The following is a 21,659-nucleotide window of genomic DNA, read 5'->3' as shown; positions in this document are numbered from 1 at the left end:
CCCCACCGGTGTCTCGCCCGGGCCCCACCTAGTAGTCCACTAATTAATTCCCCTAATCCCGACTTGTAGGCGGTTAAAGCGGCGGGTCTTGGAGAGCAGCTGTATCCCTACTACTGCTTACTTTTCCCCCCATGTCCCGTTAGGGAAGCAGGCCTGTAAGTCGACCTCGCCGTCCGCTCCTTTTCGTCCCGACGTGCCCTCGGGCTCTCGTCGTTTTCCGGACTTCCGCTCTAATCACTGAGACGACAAGTACGAAACTGAGACGCAGTTCCGCAGCGGGCAGCGCAGAGCGGCCACTGAACTCAATTGACTTGCAGGCTTCCCAGAACTTAACCGCGGTTACCGCTCGCCGGAAGGGGAAACGGATTCTTCCCTGGGAAACGGATTCTTCCGAACCGGCGCCATTTCGGATTTAATGCGCGAATTCCGTTTTATTCTTTCGGACGGGGATGCGACAAAGTCTCGTGCCCTTTGACTCCGTGACGCCGACGTCGCCTCTCATCCCCGATCTCGGCCGTCGGATGCGTTCCCACGTGCCTTGGAGATGCTGGTGCGATTGGTCGGGCCCTGGACTCCCCTCTCTCCTCCTCGGTCTCATCGTCAGGCATAAAAAGTAATGGAATGCGGGTTCGGGTTGCATCTTTCGCGCGAAATAATGATTGTTCTTCTTTCGCGACGTCGACCGCTCGATCGCGCCCCGCACGAATCTCAAAGCAATCGGAAGGAGGATCCTCCTTTCGCGTGAAATACTGCCACTGGCGGAAATTCGTGGAAAGCCGGGGGGCGAGAAGAGCCGAACAACGTTGACTCCTTACATGTTGCCACGTCATAGTTGGCGGAGCCACGTCGGCATCGTGCCGAAGAGGTGAACAGGAGAAGAGCAGGAAAAACCAGCAGCGGAGAGCCAAGCTCACGCTCGTTTTCTTCTGCCATTTTTTCTAATTAAAAATGAGTATAAAATTAGAATAAATTATAAAATAATGAACAAAAAAATAGGTCAATAAAGGATCACGGCTATGAGGAGGAAAAACCTATTCGGAGAGAGAGTTCAAATGCGATGGGGAGCGGCGCCTCCCGTCTCATCCGCGTGCCGTGCCTGAGGCCCGCCGGCGCCGGCGAGGAGGGACCGCCGGAATTCTCGGGGCCGCTGGACGAGGCCCTGGGACACTCCTTCTGCTACGTGCGCTCCGCCTCGCCAGCCCACTCCCGCTCCTCCTCCGCCTCCTCCTCCGCCGCCGCCTCCACGGCCGCCGCCGCCGCTGAGACCGCCTTCAAGACCATCTCCGGCGCCTCCGTCTCCGCCAACTCCTCCGCCCCCCTCCCCGTCTATGACGCCCCCGCCGCCGCCGCCGCCGGGTCACGGGCCGCCGGCTTCCGGAGCTCCGCATCTTTCTCCGCCATCCCCCTCCAGCTCTCCGGCGGCGGCGGGGGGACCGCGTCCGGGCCGCTCGATCGGGGTTTCTTCCTCTCCGGGCCGATCGAGCGGCGGGCGCTCTCCGGCCCGCTCGATGCCGTGCCCTTCTCCGGCCCGCTCGTGAAGAAGAAGAGCCGGGGTATCTCCAGGAGGCTCCGGAAGCCGTCCCTCTTCCGGCGGAGCCTCTCCGAAAAAAACCGCCGCCCCTGGGTGGTCCCCCTCCGGAGCTTCGCCGCCCGGCGGGGCGAACCCGGCGACGCGCCCCCTCCGGCCGCCACCGCCGAGGGGAATGTCCAGTGGGCCCACGGGAAGGCCGGGGAGGACCGGGTCCACGTGGTCGTGTCGGAGGAGCACCGGTGGCTCTTCGTCGGGATCTACGACGGGTTCAATGGGCCCGAAGCCCCTGAATTCCTTGTGGGCAACCTCTACCGCTCGGTTTTCGACGAGCTCCGGGGTCTATTCTGGGAGGAAGTGGAAGAGGAGGCGGTCTCAGAAGAGGTCACCTCTCAGGAGGATTCCAAAGCTGGGAGGCGCCTTTGGGAATTCCTGGCAGAAGGGGATGGGGATGGAGAATTGGAGTTCTCGGGCTCGGGTCGCTTCGCGTTCTCTCTGTCCAAGCTGAGGGATGGATTTGGGAGCTGGCGGAGGGAGGGCAGGAGGCTGCGGTTTCCAAGGTGGAGGTATGAATCAGAAGAGAAGGCGAAAGCGACTCGAGAAAGAGAAGTCACGGAGCGCGGTAGCCGCAGACGGAGGAAGGCCGGCCCCGTGGCTGATCATGAATTGGTGCTGAGGGCTCTTTCGCGGGCATTGGAGGTCACGGAGCTCGCTTACTTGGAGATGACGGATAGGGCCATGGACTGCAACCCCGAGCTGGCGCTCATGGGCTCGTGCCTGCTGGTGTTGCTGATGAGGGATGACGATGTGTATGTGATGAATGTGGGAGATAGCCGTGCAATTGTGGCTCAGTGTAGGCCTCCAGGAACAGCTGAGGGGACGAGGGATGAGGACATTCCCAATGAACAGGACAAAGTAGCTGTTGAAGGGAATGAGATGGATGTGGAGATTGAGGCACTGGGTCGAGAAACCACAGAATTGGTGGCATTGCAGCTTTCCACTGATCACAGTACGAGCATTGAGGAAGTAGGTTCGCATAGGAGAACATGCATTTAGTACATCATTTTACATATTTCTTTTTCCTTGCTATGCTTATTGAGGGAGAGGGAGAGGGGGAGAGAGAGAGAGAGAGAGAGAGATTGCTATTCATCATTAACAGAGAAAAAAGAATAACGTTTCATTCCTTCCAACTAAACAAACTAAACGATCTGATCCGTTCATAAGGTTGGATATATCTAACCATATGCTCCAACTATGTTTTGGTGAAAGTAAGAGTTGTAGGTCTTTTGAGAATTCCTTTGTGGTATTCAAGAAATACTTCACGAATTACAATGTAGTTCATAGCTGTGTCAGTGACCTTCCCATATATGTGAATATTACCTTTCAATTGTGTAGAATGAGAATACAGAGTTCATGAATCTATCTAGTGCTCGTGTAGAATGAGAATATTGATTCTGTGATTGAATTTAGCATTTGTTTGATGCATGCATGCACACATTGTGATACATGTTAATACTGAATTTTGCTTGCGTCAAATGAGAATACTGAGTTCATGACCATGCCTAGCTTTTATATTGAATGAGAATAATGGGTTATAAATGTTTCCAGCTCTTATTCACACATGTGCATAATCTCTTTTTGTTTCATGAATTTTGGCCTTTACAGGAAGTCCTCAGGATAAAGAAAGAACATCCAGATGACAATCACTGTATTGTCAATGACAGAGTGAAGGGGCGTCTCAAGGTCACTCGAGCATTTGGGGCTGGATATCTCAAACAGGTAAATGGACTGTCATAAGATTCCCTTTTTATGATTCTAATATAGAGGATCTGACCTCGTAATGCAGAGATGACTTGATCTTTTGTAATTTAGGGACCAAGAATTACCTACTCCATATGGAGACAGTCTTCAGATGAAGGCTTCTTCCCTCTTTTCTGTATATTCTTTTTTATCGACTATTGTTATTTCCAATCCAGATAGATGGGATAAGCCCTTTTTGGTGATAATATGGTTTGTAACCATTATTCTTTAATGACTAATCATGCAATTAAAGAACTTAGTGATGAAAATCTAATGAATATGCTATATCACTTGCTTTATATGCATTTTATTACAGCCTAAGTGGAATGATGGATTACTAGAGATGTTCCGGAATGAGTTCATTGGAAATGAACCATACATAACTTGTATGCCTTCACTTTGTCACTATAAACTGGGCTCAAGTGATCAATTTTTAGTCCTCTCTTCCGATGGCCTGTATCAGTATCTGAGCAATGAGGAAGTGGTTTTGCATGTTGAAAATTTCATGGAGAGGTTCCCAGATGGAGACCCTGCACAAAGTTTAATCGAGGAGCTTCTTTTTCGTGCTGCAAAGAAAGCTGGTAAGATTTGTTTTTGAAATTCTCACCGGTTTACAAATGTCTGTTATTTTTTATGTTTCAATAATTCTAACAATGGCTGTAGCAGTTCTTTTGGTAGAAAATCTAGGTTTAGCCTCTGATCTGGTATTTGATTGATTTTTAATGATTAGTCTAAAAGTCATCAGTTTACTAGACATGTCTGTGTCTGTTCTTGCATGAACATAAATAACAATCTTTATCTCGTCCGATTAAGGCAGGCACTATGGATAAAGCCTCACCACCGCTTCTTATTCAAAATGAAAAGTGTCCTCATTTTTTTCCTAAATTCTTCCATCCAGGTCTGTTATGGTGTCCTGTGATTTCAATGTTATGACCTTAATTCAAGGACCTGGCCTCACTCATTATACTGAATCAGCAATTCTTACTTCTGAAGCCATTATTAAAATATAGGTATTCCTAAACGACCTTGGATATGCTGCTGCATTTATACCTCTAAAATGATTGATTATATGTAATGTGAAATCGGCTAACAACTAGAAACTAAAGGAATCGAATTATGTTTTTCCTAAATAATGAGTGCTTGTTGAATGAGTTGAGAATAATTTTCTGGGGAATCGGTTTTGCTTGCCCCGAGCAGGCAGTGCTATGCAAGATGGATGGTTATCTAGGGTACTGTCCATGAGATTGATGGATTGACATTTAGCCAGTACACTTATTGCATCAGACTAAGTATTATGTTGCATGATTGTTAACATATTGCATGGGGTTGCATTTCAGTACTAACCTGGTTTGCTATGTATCAATCAAGATAAAATATCATGCATATTGGCCCCGTGCCAGCCACGAGCCAGTCCTATAGGGGCTGGAAATGCAATGTGTCGAGCAAACTAGGCTTGTATTCTGTTGCATCAAAGCATATTGATCCCATATTGCTCAGCACACTGTCTTTTTCTTTTTCTTTTCCTCTTTTTCCTTTTTTGGCTTATTTGTATCGATGTGTATTGAGATCTACTGCTCCTGTATCAAGCATCATAACATTACCAGGTGGCCATTGATACAATAGCAGTCCTCAAGATTTGAATCCTACTATCAATACTCATTGACTTCACCATGTTGTATTGTAGTTAGATGCTAAGGTCAACATAGTATATTAGTCAACATGTGGACAATTGCAAATGAAAAGAAAAATGCATATATGAAATTAATTATATCATTTAGATGAGTTCAGTTTCTTGTTCTCTCCCTAGTTTCCCCAGTGTCTCTTTTTTTTTCTCCCTCAATCTCGTTGCTATCAGTTGCTGGATCTAATATTACAAATGCATTTTAACTTGCCTTCTTTAGATAGTGAATTGCATGTGGTTTGGTTATGATTCTGGTACTGAACAGGCACTTTTAATATGATGAAGGATGATGTATTGGTTTTTAATACATGCTTTAGTATTCTAGACTAGATGGTGATTCAGAATATTTTAGACTCAAAATGTGAAAAACAGGGGAAAGAAAAAGCAGAGGTCACTCTAAACATATCCTAGCATGCTAGTTTTGGTTATGTTTACTGATCTTTTATAGGTTTGTGTTTTTCTCCGTGTTATAAATCTGCTACATGTTGGCATTGTGTTTGCTTCTGCTGGTTATTTGAAGGCATAAGCATGATACATGATTTTGTGATTGTTGGTTATATATTGATGCAGAATGGGGCTTTGATATTATTATGAAAATGAATGATTTAAACCAATAGGACAGACACATACGAACATTGATATCAAATAAATCGCAAATAAATTGTCATGACTTGTGAAACATGGTAAGCCGATGAAACATTGGGGTTGCACTCTAATAATCTACTTGTCCTGGGAGCATGTTATTGCAACCTGATACGAGGCATAGACAAAATGAAGATTGAATGGGAGAACAGATTGACAGGAAGAAGAAAATCTTGCATGGATGCACATGTTTTTAAGTCCTTAGAGCGCTGATCAGATAAAGAGAGAGGATATAATTCTGCATTTTTAATTGAAGATCCTTTCAAGTGCATGTTTGGATGATAGCCAGTGGAATAAACTGATAGGATATTTAATTTTTCTTTGAGCATTACAGGGACTTTGATGGGCTTCTGTGATATTGTTTAGACAGAATAGTTGGGTAGATGGATGGATGATCATGATTATATTTAGGAGAAGAAAGAGGAGATTGGTTGAAAACCAATCATATATCTGAGTAAGGTGTACTATATGTAAAAACATTGTCTTCTCAATGCTGAGCCCATGTTTTTTTTTTTTTGCTGTGTTTTGGGAGGCCGCCTTCCCGGCCGCCGTTGTGGCCTGTCGCTCCGGCGAGCCGGCACCAACGTCCGGCTCGCCGTTGCGACGCACCACAGCTGTCGGGCGGTGGGAGGTTAACAAACAAAAAGGAAAAAGAGGAAGGGGAGGAAAGGGCAGCCATGGCCGCCGCGTCCCCGTCCCGGCCCCCTCCTGCGGAAGGAGAAGAAAGGAGAAGGGAAGAAAGGAAGGAGAAGAAGAGAAGAAAAAAGAAAAGAAAAAAAGAAGAAGAAAAGGAAAGAAAAAGAAGAAAGGGAAAAAAAAAGAGAAGAAAAAAAAAGAAAAGGGAAAAAAGGAAAAAAAAGAAAATAATAATAAATAAATGCATAAATAAATATGTATATAAGTGAACGAATAAATAAATAAATAAATAAGATAATAAATAAATATATTTAAATGAGATAAAATAATAAATAAATTAAAAAATTAGTAATCATTTAACCAATTTTATCACCTAGGTAGAAAAATTGTTAGAGAGATAAATGGTCATTAGAAGGGTAAAAAATTAATTTACACTAATAATTATAATATTTTAAACTTTTATTATTGTATTATACTATAAATAGAATATATATTATATTATATAATAATACATTAATATGTTATGTTGAATAATTTAATATTATGTTATATTATGAAAAATTAATTTACTCTAATAACTATATTACTATTATGCTATGTTATACAATGTCATATTACTATATTATAATAATATTACTTTATATTACAATAATATTATACTATGTCGTATATTATGTATTAATATATGTTATATTTTATTATGTTCTGTTGTATAATACTATGCAATGTCCTTTATGGTACTTTTGTCTTATAAAAGTACTTTCTTAGTTTGTTTACCAAACACATGTTAAAGTGCCATAGCACTTTAGAAATGTAGTTACCAAACAGCAAACAGCTTTTTATAAAAGCTTTACTTTAGACAGCTCTACTTCCAACAGCTCTACTACCAACAGCTCCCCCAAACAGTGCCTAAATCATCAATCTAGCAATTAAGACTGTAGGTATCAGAGCGACAGATCACCATAATAGAGTGTCATAATTATGTAGCCAAAACTACTAAAGCTATTACAGCAGACAAAATTGAGTTTGAGGACACCTTAGTGATAGAAAATATTTTGAATTCACATCTCACATAAATATTTTACATTTCAGCCCCTAGATTGAGAATTTTATGACTGGGCGATAGCAATTAAGTTCTGGGCAAATGCCGTTGCTCAGGCAACCAGGCCAGTTTACATAGTTACAAGAACACAAAGTATAAACACAAGATCTTCTTTTAGCACATCTGGAATGATTTTATGATGCTTTAAAAATGCCAATATTGTAAATTTCACATTACAGAGATTACTGTCTGCCTGTATATATGTCTTACATTATGTATATGTATGTATACCTTTAGCTCTGCAGAGAAAACCTTATCAAAAGAACTATTTGTTCTCTCCAAATATTGCATCCATGGCCACACTACTTTCCCACTCTGCCCAATTTCTCATAAATACAATCTGTGAAGGGAAAGGTTGTTCTATGTCAAAATTTTAAAGCCGTTCCAGCTTTTAACTGCTTCATAATGCAAATATATATCTTTTGGTCAGATATCAGAATGTTATCTGAAATACTTCTTACAAGCTAATTTCTAATTTCCCTGGTTTTAATTTTGAGGATTAACCCTCCTTAGCACAAGGAAATGTGCAACCTTTTTGTGCGACTCCCAAAACCCACCCCTACACTTATGCGCACCCACTACCACCACCACAATCTAGACTGAATGTTCGTCCTACTCAGCTATTACCTGCACATCCTAATTTTCCAACCCGTGCGATCTAAAAGTAGGCTGCTCTTCAAATTCTGTACGAACCTTTTCTAGAGGTTGCCTCCCGAGCTAAAAGTTACTGCAAAGCAGATTCTGTCCGACACCCACTCTGAATCTAACTGTTTTGTTCATCTTGAATTTCAAACTCTCCCAAGTCTTAGTGACCTTTCTTGAGAGCCATCACCTCAAGCCAGGGTTATGCCCCTATCCATACTGAAATATCACTTTCATATGTCTCTTCCATGAAATCCCATTTCATCCACTCCTTACCGGTACCACAAAAAGGTAGATTGTCTGAGGTGAATCTCTTTCCTTCATTTCTTGCTTGACCTTGCAATAAAATCACTCATAATTCTTAACCAACCACTCATCAGCTTTTTTAATGCATTTTGCAATGAAGTTTTTCAAGCAATACATTTGGCAAAAAACAATCTGTCCAAGGTATATATATTCTTTATTGAAAATTTAACCCATTGATAGATCCATTGTTAGTGCCATGCCCAGCCATATGTGTTTTCTACAATCTAAGGAACTTATTGTACTTAGCTAATCTGATTATCATCAGCATTATCATGAGTAAAGCATATTATTCCAGAAAAGTGGTCAATCGTCCCAAGTAAGTAATAGCTTGTTTAGTTAACTATATAATTCAAACTTTCCAGTTATGGAATCTCAAGGCCCTTGAGCATTTGAGCCAGCCCCTTCTGTCATCTGATTTTTTTCATAGGAGAAGATGTTACATCCTTCATGTTTAATGATGACGGGTTTCTTCTAGCCTTGAGGGTAGATGCTTTACTGTCAGTTCCCTGCTGTATTTATCTAATGACTCTCAATTGCAGGTATGGACTTTTATGAACTCTTGGACATACCACAAGGAGACCGCCGAAAGTATCATGATGATGTTACAGTTATGGTCATATCTCTTGAAGGAAGAATATGGAAGTCGTCAGGAAAATATGTGTGACATGCCAAGAGCTGGTTGCACTTTGTTTTCTACGGTATACAACTGCCATTAGCATATTGCTGATTCATAACTCGAAATGGTAAAGAAGCCAAGGGTTCCTTCTGATCATAAGGCATGATTAGTCAGTGAACCATTTACCAAGGGTTCTGGAAATCATCTATTCAGAGGCAGGCTTCAACAGACAGATCAAATGCAGGTAGACCAGCGTGGCTTTTGGATCCATGCTGGTTGATGTTGCCAATCAATCTGAAGGGAAATTGGCCTGCGGTGGTAAAAGATGAACATTCCTAGGGAGAGTGCATAAGAGAAGCTTATTCTTGTTTATGGGAATGCTCAGCAGCAACGGTTCTCATGCTGCGTTCCTTTGCCCCCTTTTCTTGCTGTTTTTAGGGGAAAATGTTTTGTTCGGTGGGAAATATTTTTACAGATGTACAACATTCCCTTTTGTTACATGTGACTCCCTGCAATCTGTTGGACATGTTCCATCAAAAGCAAATTTAATAGACTAGAAATTCTTTTGCCAGTACTTCTGCATAGGTGTTCAAATACGAATTGCAATGTATGTTAGAACGAGTGGCGATTTACCGCACTTTATAATCCCAGGAACAATCTTCGGGAGGCATGACTCAATTCCCTGAGAAGAAAACTGAACAATTTTTTCTACATCTATATTGTATAATATTCATTGAATTATCAGTTTAAGGGGCATATCTATCTTTTCTACTTCTATCTAATATGTAACATTTATATTGCAATGAAGTGTCTGCTAGAGTTCTGGTAAATCAAAGAAAATTGGTAGTCATGAAATTTGAGCTCCATCTGCATTAGATTTTACATCTCAAAAGAAGACTACATTCAAAAGCTAATTGAAAACAGTACAATTATGAGTATGTTTTCCTATTAAACAGTAAAAAATGCAGACAGAGCTCCGGACTTTACCCATGATATGAAATCCTCCCTCGAAGCAACCAAACTACTACTCCTTTCTTCATCCGCCAAGAAGATCCAAATGTGAGGCAAAAGCGCCGGCCGATACGCTTCCTTCTTCTCCACAGAATCTGATAGATTTTTCATCCACTCCTCAAAAGCAGTATTGGCCGCACCAAAGGACAGTGATTGCAGGTTCAAAGACCACTCATCAGATCTCTTTAGATGCAAGTTAGGATATAGCCCATAAAGCATTCCCAGACACAAAAGCCTCATGAATCTACATTTCAGTACTGTGGTTTCTACATGCATCTTTAAGGGCCTCCGAACCTCCTCAGTAGCCTCATTCAGGGACCCTCGGAATTCTTCTTTAACTTCATCGAAGCTAACTTCTTCCTTACAAAGCATTTTTAACCAACCCAACCAGCCTTGACTATCCTTCTCCAAGAATGTGAGCACAATCCCCATCACCCCTTATTCGCACAAAGCCACAAGCGACAGCAAGCATCCACAAAGCCAGTCATCCGGTATAGCACCTCTCTCCACGGAAGTCTCGAATTTCAGCCTTCTCCAAGCATTGAATCAAATAGCTCATAGGATTCGGCTCGAGTCCGCCCTCCGATATCTCTTCAAGCAATTCCACTATCCTCCCTGCCTTCCCGCCACTCCCATAAATGTTAATCAGCAGGATAGCTCCAACAATCCAGGCGAGTACCCTGCCCGGGCTGCTTCATATCCTCAAACAGCTTCTCGGCGTCATATCCTCAAACAGCTTCTCGGCCTCTTCATCCAACCCAAGATCGGTGCACATGCTCAACAATGTGCTGTCGAGGATGAAATCCATCGGCCATTTGTTGGACCTCATCCGCTCCTACAGCCCCAATGCAGGCAGCCAGCCAGCGTCTTCTCATCCTTGGACAAGCCAGCCGAAACCATTTACTCGAACAGGCTCCCTGCAATCCCCGGCTTCCCAGCCTTCCAATATCCATTGCTTCCAACAGCGTGTTGTAGCCCACTAGATTGGACTCTTCATCTCCCGTAACAAATACTGAATCCCATCATAGTCCTGAGCCTCACCGAATAATTTACCGAGCACCGAGGAGGCGACCGGGTCCGGCGTCCACCCTCCAGCCCGGGCCCTCCCAAACAGGGAGACCGCCTCCTCCCTCTTGCCCAATTGAGCACACGAGGACAGCCGAGTAGGTGACCTCATCGAGGATGAGGCAGGTCCTGTAAACCCTCCCGAATCACTCGACGGCCCTGTCGAACCGGCGGCACCACCTGACGGAGGTGACGATGGTGGAGTAGGTGACGTTGTCGAGCAGAGGCGAGGCGCTCGACGAGGCCGTGCTGCCGGCCGTCGCGTAGCGACCTCATGTGACATGGTAAAGAGTGGTGTCGGGGGGGAATTAGCTGCCGTGGGTCTTAAGCCAGTCGAAGAATTGGAGGGCTTTGGGCCACGAGCAGAGGGAGTTGAGGACGAATACGGCGTTTTCTTGGAAGGGAGGGAGGAGGAAGGCTTCTGAAAGGGCGGCGGAGAAGGCGGAAGAGGAGGGAGAGATGTTTAAGGTCGGGGTTGAGAGAGAAGGGGGGGGGGGCGGCAACGGCGGCGGTGGGGAGAGCGGGCGGAGGGTTTGGGCTTGGACTTGGCGGAGGGGGAATGGGAGGTGACGAAGGATAAATCTTTCTCTTTTGATGAGGGTGAGGGAGAGGGAAGGGATGGTTTCATAGAGGAGGAGCGACCGAGGCGGGTGGGTCTTTGGGAGGCTTTGGAGGGAAGGATGGGGATTGGAGGGAAGTAAGGGAGGAAAAGAGAGCCATGGCTGTGCAGCAACACGCCAACACCGTCAATCCAACTCAAAAAGTTCTGATAATTTTAAGGCTTCTGTTAGTCTTTTCCTGAATATTTTTCTTATAGATAGATCATTCAGAAATATTATAAAAAAAAAAATATCTCAAAAAGATTTCTTAGGGGAGGAGGCAAAGAGAGCCATGGCATGAGTGCAAAGACCCATCTGTAGTCCCTTCTTTTGTCTAACACAACAATAGAAAAAGTGCCGGCCAGAATCATGACAAGGGAAACAATTCCATGGACTTGCTCATACATGAGCTTCAATACCATGAACGATTCTGAAATTTTATTGCCAGTTGCAGCAGTCGCCTACAAAACACCATATCCACATTCTCTTCTTCCAGCAGGAGGGAGAAGAGGAACAATTGTAGTGCATCATTTTCTCCTGCAACCGAGTTATTGTTGATGGATTGCTTCCCTTGTGTAAGTTCTTGCATCAATGAGTCCTTTGGGAAGCTTTGCTAAATTTATGTTGCTCAATTAGGATGACGGTCGGCCTCCATATTGAAGTTTGCTGGACCCAAAGTTAAGTTGGTGTTAAGACGCGGCCCTTCCTTTATATAGCGAATGCCACATATGTTGCACAGGGTCTGTGGCAATTATTTTACAACAAAAAAACATGAGATTAGTGTAAGATAGGATATATTGACTGAGCAAGATTAATTCTGCAATAGTATGTACTTTGGTAAGATCATAAAGGTTTTAAATCATATGTTTCAACTAAAATTGGATGTTATTTGTTATCTTTTCCAGGTATGTACATCTAGAGAGTTCTATGCAATCTATTTGAAGTAAGAACATGCTAATTAATACAATATACCTTCCAAAAAGTGATAGCTAGGGAGAAAAATAAGATATTAACTATAAGTAATAATTAAATGATTATAATAGGTTGATGAGAAATGACTATGCTATAAGTACTTTGGAATAACATGCAGTTTGAATAACCATGGATGTCCTGGTGTCGAAACCCTCTTGGGTAGTTTGAATAAGAAAGAATCTACGCACGTTGACCACCTCTTTTTTGAGATTTTTGAGGGGCTAAATTTCTTGAGGGCTGACTCCAAACAGAATCAAACCCCTAAACCCTTGCTCAAGTGACAAGAAGTAATACCATTTCAGCAAATACTCAGTGGTGCACTAACTTATTAAAATTAGAAACATAGAAAATGAAAGAAAATCTGTGTCTTTTGCTTTTTGTTAAAAGAAGTAGCAGGATTTCTACCATTAAAAAATCATAAACTATAATGGATCACAAAGCAGAGTTTATGTTCAAGTCCTAAAAACACTTTTTAAGAAAGATATCAATTTCATGTCTGCAACAAATGCCACTTGCTTCTTGAAATGAATGAACGAACGAATGAATGAGAAAACAAACAAATAAAGAAAAATAGGCATCTAGTTTAGTAAGCATCACCTTCGGTCCTCTAGGACCATTCCTCCATTGCGAGGTTTTGCTCACTCCACAAGCGGTGCATTGCTTCGGAGGGAGGCACAAGGCAAGCCTCAAATATTGCTCGATGTCCTCATAGTTTCTCTCTTCCAAACGGCCTATCAAATCCAATTCCACGATAGGTTTGGAGGAGGATGAGGACGCAGCAAAGAACTCCATTATGGTTATTATCTTAACTACTAAGAGATTGTATTTTGGAAAATAAAAATGCAAAACCAAGATGCACACTAGAGCGATAAAGAAAAGGGTGGAGAGTGGTGGCTTTATATAGCATAGCGGCGGAGATAACAAGAGATGGTGGTGAATTCACTTCATTGATGGGCTCTACAGGTGTTAGACCTCTAGAGGCAGGCATGAATTCTCTTGTTAATTCTTAGAGATATTATACGTTACAAATTGTCCGACCATTAATTCTAGTGACAAATCTATTAATGTTCAAAACTAGATAACAACCAGAAAGAAACTTGTGCTCGAAGCAAGGTTTGTCATCTCGATACCGGATCCCATACCGGTACCATATTGTTATAGTGTCAATATGCTCAGTACGAAGGCTAGTTTGGCACATTGAGTATTGATACACCCTCCGGACCATATATCGATTTGGTACCAGTATGGTACCATCCGGTATGCACTAGTAACATCCGGTACAGCGAATCTTGGCTCAAAAGTTCATATACGATTAGCTCAATATGAATCCTACAATGTCTATATAATCGAATTCTCTAGAGTGGGAACTTCAATTGTGTGAACATAGCTATGTATGAAATAGATAATTTTGGTATCTAGCTAACATGACTATTTAGTCATACAAGATTATACAAGTCTAATATTATCATATGAAAACTATCAATTGACCAACCTTGGATCAAAACAATGCAACATACTCTTGTCTAGGATATTAATTTACTGCACATATTGGTATTTTGTATTTTTTTTATATCTTAAACATCCATACAATTGGCTTAGTTGTTAGTTCATGCAACTTGATACTTAAAGAACAAGTTTTATTATATGCAGCCATGTGATCACCCATTTCTCATGTGCTATTGTCTCTATGCTGCAATCTAGTTGGTTAGACCAGGAATAAGCATAACCCATATCCAATCCATATTTGAATCAGCTCACAAGATTGAACCCAAATCCAATCCAATTTTCTTGAGGTTGGATTCGACAAATAAGTTATTAATTTCATCAACCTAATGGATTTTTGGGTCAAAAATAATCCAAACACAAACCATAATAAACATATCTAAGTATGTCTGATGGAAAACAACTTTCACGTTCGGTTCAGAGAGCACTTTTTTCGTTGAGAATTCCTCGTTCCTTTTTGTGTGAATTCCCCAGCGGTGAATTAACAACTAATTAAATCATTAATATATTATGCAAAAGAAAAATAGTAAGCAACATGTAGACATTATCAAAAGCGTATTCTACATAAGAGTTGATTGATAACCATATATAATTACAATCAACAACATAGAATATTGACAAACTATTATATGAACAGAACTAATTTCTTCAAGGAGGGTTTCGATGTATGTAGTGTACTGGCCTTGGATCAGTTCCAGTTGGTTCAGAGTTGGATTGGGAATTACTGAACCAAATCTAATCCATATTTGAAATATGCCATGTTTTTTTAATCCAAAGTTAACCTAAACAGATTTGGTTCGGGTTTGACTCGATTAATTTTGGATTAGTTCCAAAACCAAAGCGAGTCAATCCAATGCACTTGCAACCCTCATTGTCTCAAGATTTGTGCCATCCATTCTATATATAAATTTTCAAACAAGAAGAATAACAAATGACTAACTAGGCAAGAAGCTAAATGTGCTTGCTTGGGTGGTATTACCTCTTGCCAATTTGGTAAGAGATTAGTGTTCGATTCTTACTGGAGTCAGTTCCAAGGGTGGGCCACATACAGGGTAGAAATAGTGGGGATTACCCACCCTTGTCTTTGGAAAAAAAAAAAAAAAGAGAAACCATCAATGCATGGCTGTGCACCAAAAGACTCATCTTGCTTAAGGCATAGTAAAAGGACTTAGGAAGCAAAAATATAGAAGGCAGGTAGTGCTATATGCTTGGTTTCAGGTTTAGCTATGCATGCTTGTTTCTTTACTTTATGACCCAAAAACATTATTATTTGAGATTTGAAATTGAAGAACTGAAACATCTATTTACCTCTCATCCAAATCCAATGCTATGTCATCTCAAGGACTCCAAATGCCTATCCATCGTGGATTCCAGCTCAACAAAATTAATGATAGACCCTAGACAAGCATAGGTAGAAGTGTATAGCCTTAACATAACTATCAAGCCTTATTCCAAGGTTTGGCTGATAAGTTAGGACATCAAATTCCTGTATTGCACACTTCCCTTCTTTATTTAACTGTTGTAAGTTTCTTTATTGAAATATGAAATATTACTTCCTTGAGAATCTCTCTGAATTCTAACTAATAAAGACAATCTCAATATTTTCTTGCACTGCATTGCCTTTTCTAATTTTTTATCATGTATATGTTCCGCACATTTTCCTGAGCATTGTATATAAACCCTTTCTTGCATGCAACCCCCTCCCCCCCAAACCAAGAGAAAAATAACTATCACTGAGATCCAGCAAACTTGGTCTTTGTGCTTTACTCACTTTACATTTCTGCTCATGACAATTTTATTAGGCACAAACGAGTAATCTTCCTAAGACAAAAAGCATATTGAAAGTTTGAGTGCTTATTAAATTTCGTATTGTGGTGCTGAACATATTGCAGCTATCCAAATTTATTCTGGAGCTTTCTTTTTATAAAAGTATTTTTCCACAAAATTATCTAGATAACCTTATTCAAAGTATATGGACCATTTCTACATGGACTACTTAATGAGACAAGTGTCTTAGATCAGTTGATTTTTCATGTAATTTTTTTTCATTAATATGAAATCAACTGAATTTCATGCATTTAAATATCATTAATGAGCGATGTCATGTGATGAAAAATTGTCATATTAGGTGGATTACAGTATGAGACAAGTCTCATAAAATAAATGATGTGTCATGCCTTTTCCACATCAACTGAATTAAGAAAAGACAATGTTTAAATATTATTAATGAGTTTCATAGGTGTCTTATACCTTAAACTATATATAAACATTCTGGGCACCTATCATCACTAGTACAAACTGGATGTTCCATTGATCTCATGTTGAATCTACAAGTATTGGTGGCCTTGCCATTAAAAGAATCTTGATGACACCAGCCAATTTGAAGAACAAAACATCTACTGTGGAACTCAAGACTCTTTTTTAGTTTCATCCTAGATAGGTAACAAACACAATCCTCTTTGATACCTTCTTCTTCTTGCACTCGCATGAAAACAAGAAAAAGAAGTTTAAATTGGTCATACAATAAACTTCCATCTATTTTCATTGCCAAATGATGTGATGTCAGTGTTGCTACAAAATCCTGCTGAAGTCACTACCCTTACTGATGCACCAATCATACTTAAACAAGATCATATGGCTAGCTTACTCATAAATCATTACATAGGAAATAGAATCACAAGCTACAAGAACGTCTACAATTACCACGGTTAAGAATGAGACATAAACAACCATGACAAAAAGGTTATGCTTTAAAAATAAATGCACCTTTCAGAGTAAAGAATGTCCTTCCCGTACAACAGCTGCAACTTTTTCAGCCCATATCCCGCCTCTTTTTTTCCCATTTGCTGTTTATGAGAAAATTATGTAGCTTCGTCTAACATCCATTTCATCCATTTCCTCTCCAAAACCGGCTCCTCTCTCCACCACAGATACTAAGTCCTTCCTTCACACAATCCAGATCAAGAAGGCCAGACAACGGAGTCAGTAGCAGTTCTCATGCTGTAATAGCAATCAATGTCTCCATACAATGGTCAGACTGATACACATTAACAAATGAATTTTAAGGAATAATAGTCTCATCATCTTCAGCCTGCCAGAACAAAAAGGACAAATGGTCTCTCAATTTTAGAACTCAACATAACACAAGTAACAATTGGAAACATGTTATCAATACTATGTAAATTTGTGGCATTAATGCTGGCCTGGAAGCACAGTTTGCCATATCAGACTGTACCGCCCTATGGGGTGTACCCTACCATATTGATGGGTACAGAGACTTGGTATGCCCCCATACCAAATGACAATGCTGATATATCTACCATATCAACACTCACTATAGGCTATACCAATTTAGTAATGGTAAGGAGTCCGGTACCGAGACTGCAAACATTGCTCAGACGCAAGTCACACAACATTTTGGCACATTCATTTCCTTTTTTTTTTGTACAGGCATACATTTCCTTCAATACTTGTTTTTTCACTATTTAAGACAATTGGCTGGTCATCAATATTATCCTAATTCTTTGTGATGCTTTATGAAATTTTGATTGAACATGACTACTTGGATTATATATACCTTCCTAGAACTAAATGATGTTAGACAAACCATAAAAGTGTATCTCTAGTCAACATTTTGCAAGACTTTCCAAAAACAACAATAATACACTGAATTGGAACACTACTTTCAGATTTTGTATTTATCAGATGTGGGAACGGGCTCAGGCCGGTGGAAAGAAATTCAAAGGCATTTTGACTAGAAGAGGGTAATATTAACACGAAAAGGTGCTTATTTTTTATCTTGTGATGATGAATTATGACTCCGAGTTAACCAGGTACTTGTATACAAAGATGCTGGCCAATAGAATTAATGATTGTATATCAATTTAACAAATTTAACACCCAGGGACAGAAGAATGATTGAACTGAGGTAAGAACCTACCTTAACTCCTTTGCTGATCTGGTGGTGAAAATTGCTAGAAAACCATTTTTGCATTTTATGTTCTACTTCAACATGGCATTCTACCCTGCTCAATGACTGGATCTCATTGAGATGGAAAAATAATGGATAGGCTTAATTTCTAGTAATGGAGCCTCTGTTGGGCCCACTCCCCTCCCCCCCCTCGGCCTCCGCGGGCGGCCTCTCTTCTCCTCCCTCTCTCCCTCCCCCGCTCGCTCTCTCGTTCTCTTCTTCTTTTCCGGCTTCGGCGGGGAAGAGTGTTCCAGTTCGGTACCAGTTTAAACTGGTACGAACCGGAACCGTACCGGTCCGGTAGGCGACCAATACGTCTACTGATACCGGTATAGCGAACCTTGGAACAACCCAATACCTCCCCTCTCAAATACCCTGCCAGCCAAATCCTAATTCACTCATCAGCTGCAAATTCTACCACTATACATATAGTTCGTGGAACTTCAAGAACGGGAGCAAGAGAGTTGTCTACCTTTTGATTGCCATTCATCAACTTGCCCTTACCAGGGAAAGTTCTTTTGAGGAGTTCCTTGGAAGATATGGAAATGGATACTGGAATCTAGTTATTGGAGCAAACAATGGTCACAGCAACATGGCTTTAGAGGATGAAGCTTGGACCCAGATATTGTACCATCTTCCCAACATTCAACAACACAAAATTCCAAACGAAATTGAAAAGGATGCCTATGCGAACAATCAATAACATGTCTCCAATAATGAACTGATAGAATTGAGTATAATTTTACATAATATTTGATAAAAAGATAAAATTTCTATGGAATTTCAGAAAAGGGAGCAAAATCAAAGTAACTAAATTCGCTTACCTACGTGCAGAAAAAAAGAAACCAAACATTGGACTAAATGGAAACAAAAAAGGGCTCGAGGCCGAAGCTTTATCCCAAAGTCACCGAAATCATGCATAATGTTTCCGATGAATGGCATATAATTCAAAAAATTTAAGAACTAAAAGGGAATGGTTTCAAGAGGGCTCAAGGAGAATTACCCCTCCGGTCTTCAAGAATCTGATTGAGAAATTGAAGCCGGAGAAGCTCTTCCTCCTTGGCATCTTGACCTTCTCTTTTCTCATCTGATGATGGGATGGCTCCCGCTTTACGAACAAAAACTAACCCTAATCCGCCATGGCCAAGGATCGGGCCTTCCGCCTTCTCCACTTCTTCGTAAAAATGGCTCGTGTGGGTAAATTTTGCACGAGCTTGTTGAATGCATTCATATTATATTTTAGTCCACACTAAGCCGGTAGGTAGCCGCGGCGCGTTTCAATGGGACTGGTTCAATTCTTCTGCCGACGAGATCCCTAATCACACACTAACATTTTTTTGGCTCCCTTCTCGACTGCTTGTTCAACTAATCTCGGCACAATAGTTGCAGGAATTAGTTCTTTTTTATTTTCTGACAAAATTATTTATACATGATTTTTTTTTTTTTTAATATAACGGTGCCACACACTGCATGCGCGCAGGTACACCCATAGAGGTTGTGACAAAGAAAAAAAGCAAAGCGTAGGAAGAAAGAGATAGCCTCAAAACACTTCCAAAAAAAACTTTTCTAAATAGTGTGCCGCGAAGAAAGCAACCCAGTTCGCTACACTATTGGCCTGCCAAAACACATGATTGGCCCGGAAAGCCACAAGCTTTCGCACCAGCTCATGTACATCACGCAGAAGTGGATGCCAGTCGCCCTATTTGTATCTATAAATACTCTGTTGGATCCAACCAATCACTGTCGCAGCGTCTCCTTCAAGGCGGATGCAGTCCGCTCCCTACCTAGGGACTGGGGTGCAGGCGGCATTAGTTCATAATGTTCTACAGACTAAATTATTCTTAGATCCCTAAATGCCATTTTTAATTTCTTTTTCCAAATCACTACCAACCGCCTGCCGTACAATAATTGAGCTAGTCCTCAGGGGCGGCATGATGGGCTAATCGGCATCCTCATTTGCATAAATTAGTTGAAAGTTTATCTACTTAATTTTTAGGTCACTGTCCATTATCCTCTATGGAATTGAGTAGCCCTGTCCCGGTGGGTTGCCGGGACCAGGCAAAATAATGCTCCGACTCAAGATCAGCAGGTCTTCAAGTTGATCATGAACTGTTTCATATTCCGCTTGCCTTTTGAACTTATTCTTCTTAATATGAAAACGTACTAATTTTATATTTTCTTCATTATTTTCTAAAAAAATATTATTTTGATGAGAACTTATAATTCAATTTGCAAGAAAACTCATGATTTCTAACCGCAAAAGTCAAACACATAAAAGATATAGATTCCATGAGCATGGTAATTGCAATAGATAAACAGCAAAATATTTTACATTAAAAAAAGGACTGCCTCATGAAAATGAGAATAAGTATATTATTATTCCACTATTAGAATAACAACAAAAAAATCATCGCTAAAAAAGAAAGAAAAGAATATGCCACAATATTATAGAAAGGAGAGAATCGAGAGAGACCAAGGCATGTGGCAGTATTCAAAGATTAAATAAGGGATAGGGCTAGGACGCGGAGAAACTAGCCCACCAGTTTAATTAAATATGTGGGGATAAATTTATTCATCCCTAGGTCCATAGACCATTATTAGCGATAACTCTTTCCACTTTCTCCCTACTACAATTGTTGAAATATTGAAGTTACAGTATTTAAATAATATGGTCTCTAAAGTCTCTGAATGAATATTGAATTACAAAAACAAGCACTGATGCTTCTTGTTCTTAGGCGCACCCCTCGAAAAGTAAAAGGCTAATGCTAAATTCTGATAGATCTATGCATTTTCGCATTCAACTTATACATGCTCAAATCTACCCCCATTCATAAATCAGAGAGAAAGGTTCAGAGTAATTTACATTGCAGCAGCAGAGCTAAATGAACAAAAAGTAAAAAGATCACTCTTTTTTTTTTTTTTTGGTACAATGACACCCCACACAGAACGAGTATGAGTGCAGCCTACAAAATTAGAAACAAGAAGTTGACCAAGAGAAGAAAAAACAAATGCTTTTGGTTCTCTAAATGAAACCTTCTAAAATGACCAGCTGCAAAGAAGGCGACCCAATAAGCAACACCGTTCGCCTTCTGGTAGACATGGATGGCCTGAAAGGAGCCACACCCTCTCGATAGTCTGTATATGTCGTTGAGTAGCAACTGCCCGCCAACAATACTATACCGACCTTAAATCCACTCGATGATTGTATCTGAACTCCCTTCAAAATGAATGCAGTCCGTACTCAGAACAAGCCTCGTAAAGGTGATGCCCTTCTATGCAGCCCTTAACTTAGCTCTAATGATAGTAGTGTCGAAGATTTGCCGGCCTCCGGCCGCTATAAATCTGGCGTTGTGGTCGTTGATAATAAAGCTTACTCCCACTGCCTCCTTTCTCAGCAACACAGCCATCAAAGTTCATGTCTTCCGTTTACAGGTGGGGCCATGCAACTTTTACACAAGCATTATGTGCTCGTGGCACGTGCAAATGGTTGCTGTTTGCTGAGTGGAGATTAACGGCAACTCTTTATTTGGTCGCCTTTCCCCGCCCGCCCGTCCTCGGCTCGGTGGCTTGAAATCCCAAACTTAGA

General features: G+C 41.0%; 1 protein-coding gene and 1 long non-coding RNA gene across 3 annotated transcripts; one reads left to right on the top strand and one right to left on the bottom strand.

Annotated features, from left to right (window-relative positions):
* The first annotated feature begins 967 nt into the window (after window positions 1-967).
* LOC103711803 (probable protein phosphatase 2C 26) lies at window positions 968-9,527 on the top strand. Its single transcript, XM_008798087.3, has 4 exons — window positions 968-2,554; window positions 3,194-3,307; window positions 3,645-3,909; window positions 8,877-9,527. The coding sequence occupies exons 1-4, from the start codon at window positions 1,058-1,060 to the stop codon at window positions 8,999-9,001; spliced, it is 2,001 nt and encodes a 666-aa protein (XP_008796309.2). The 5' UTR covers window positions 968-1,057; the 3' UTR covers window positions 9,002-9,527.
* Window positions 9,528-10,188: 661 nt separating this feature from the next.
* Window positions 10,189-19,370, bottom strand: LOC103711802. Of its 2 annotated transcripts, XR_003386596.2 has the most exons (4): window positions 19,077-19,370; window positions 16,870-17,194; window positions 13,198-13,331; window positions 10,189-12,370 (listed from the first exon to the last, which is right to left on the bottom strand). It is a non-coding gene; the product is annotated as an uncharacterized LOC103711802 (long non-coding RNA). The 2 variants fall into 2 exon arrangements; XR_003386595.2 differs by lacking the exon at window positions 13,198-13,331 and having other exon boundaries at window positions 19,077-19,369.
* Window positions 19,371-21,659: the final 2,289 nt, after the last annotated feature.

This window comes from Phoenix dactylifera, chromosome 2, assembly GCF_009389715.1.
Source record: "Phoenix dactylifera cultivar Barhee BC4 chromosome 2, palm_55x_up_171113_PBpolish2nd_filt_p, whole genome shotgun sequence".
Classification (NCBI taxonomy): domain Eukaryota; kingdom Viridiplantae; phylum Streptophyta; class Magnoliopsida; order Arecales; family Arecaceae; genus Phoenix; species Phoenix dactylifera.
This window is presented reverse-complemented; position numbering and strand designations above follow the sequence as displayed.

What these genes read in the sequence shown, in the direction of transcription:
- LOC103711803 (XM_008798087.3), top strand. Translation starts at nt 1,058, where the DNA reads ATGGGGAGCGGCGCCTCCCGTCTCATCCGCGTGCCGTGCCTGAGGCCC. An exon ending in ACAGTACGAGCATTGAGGAA is followed by an intron (nt 2,555 to 3,193) that starts GTAGGTTCGCAT and finishes TGGCCTTTACAG; the next exon opens with GAAGTCCTCAGGATAAAGAA. An exon ending in TCGTGCTGCAAAGAAAGCTG is followed by an intron (nt 3,910 to 8,876) that starts GTAAGATTTGTT and finishes TCTCAATTGCAG; the next exon opens with GTATGGACTTTTATGAACTC.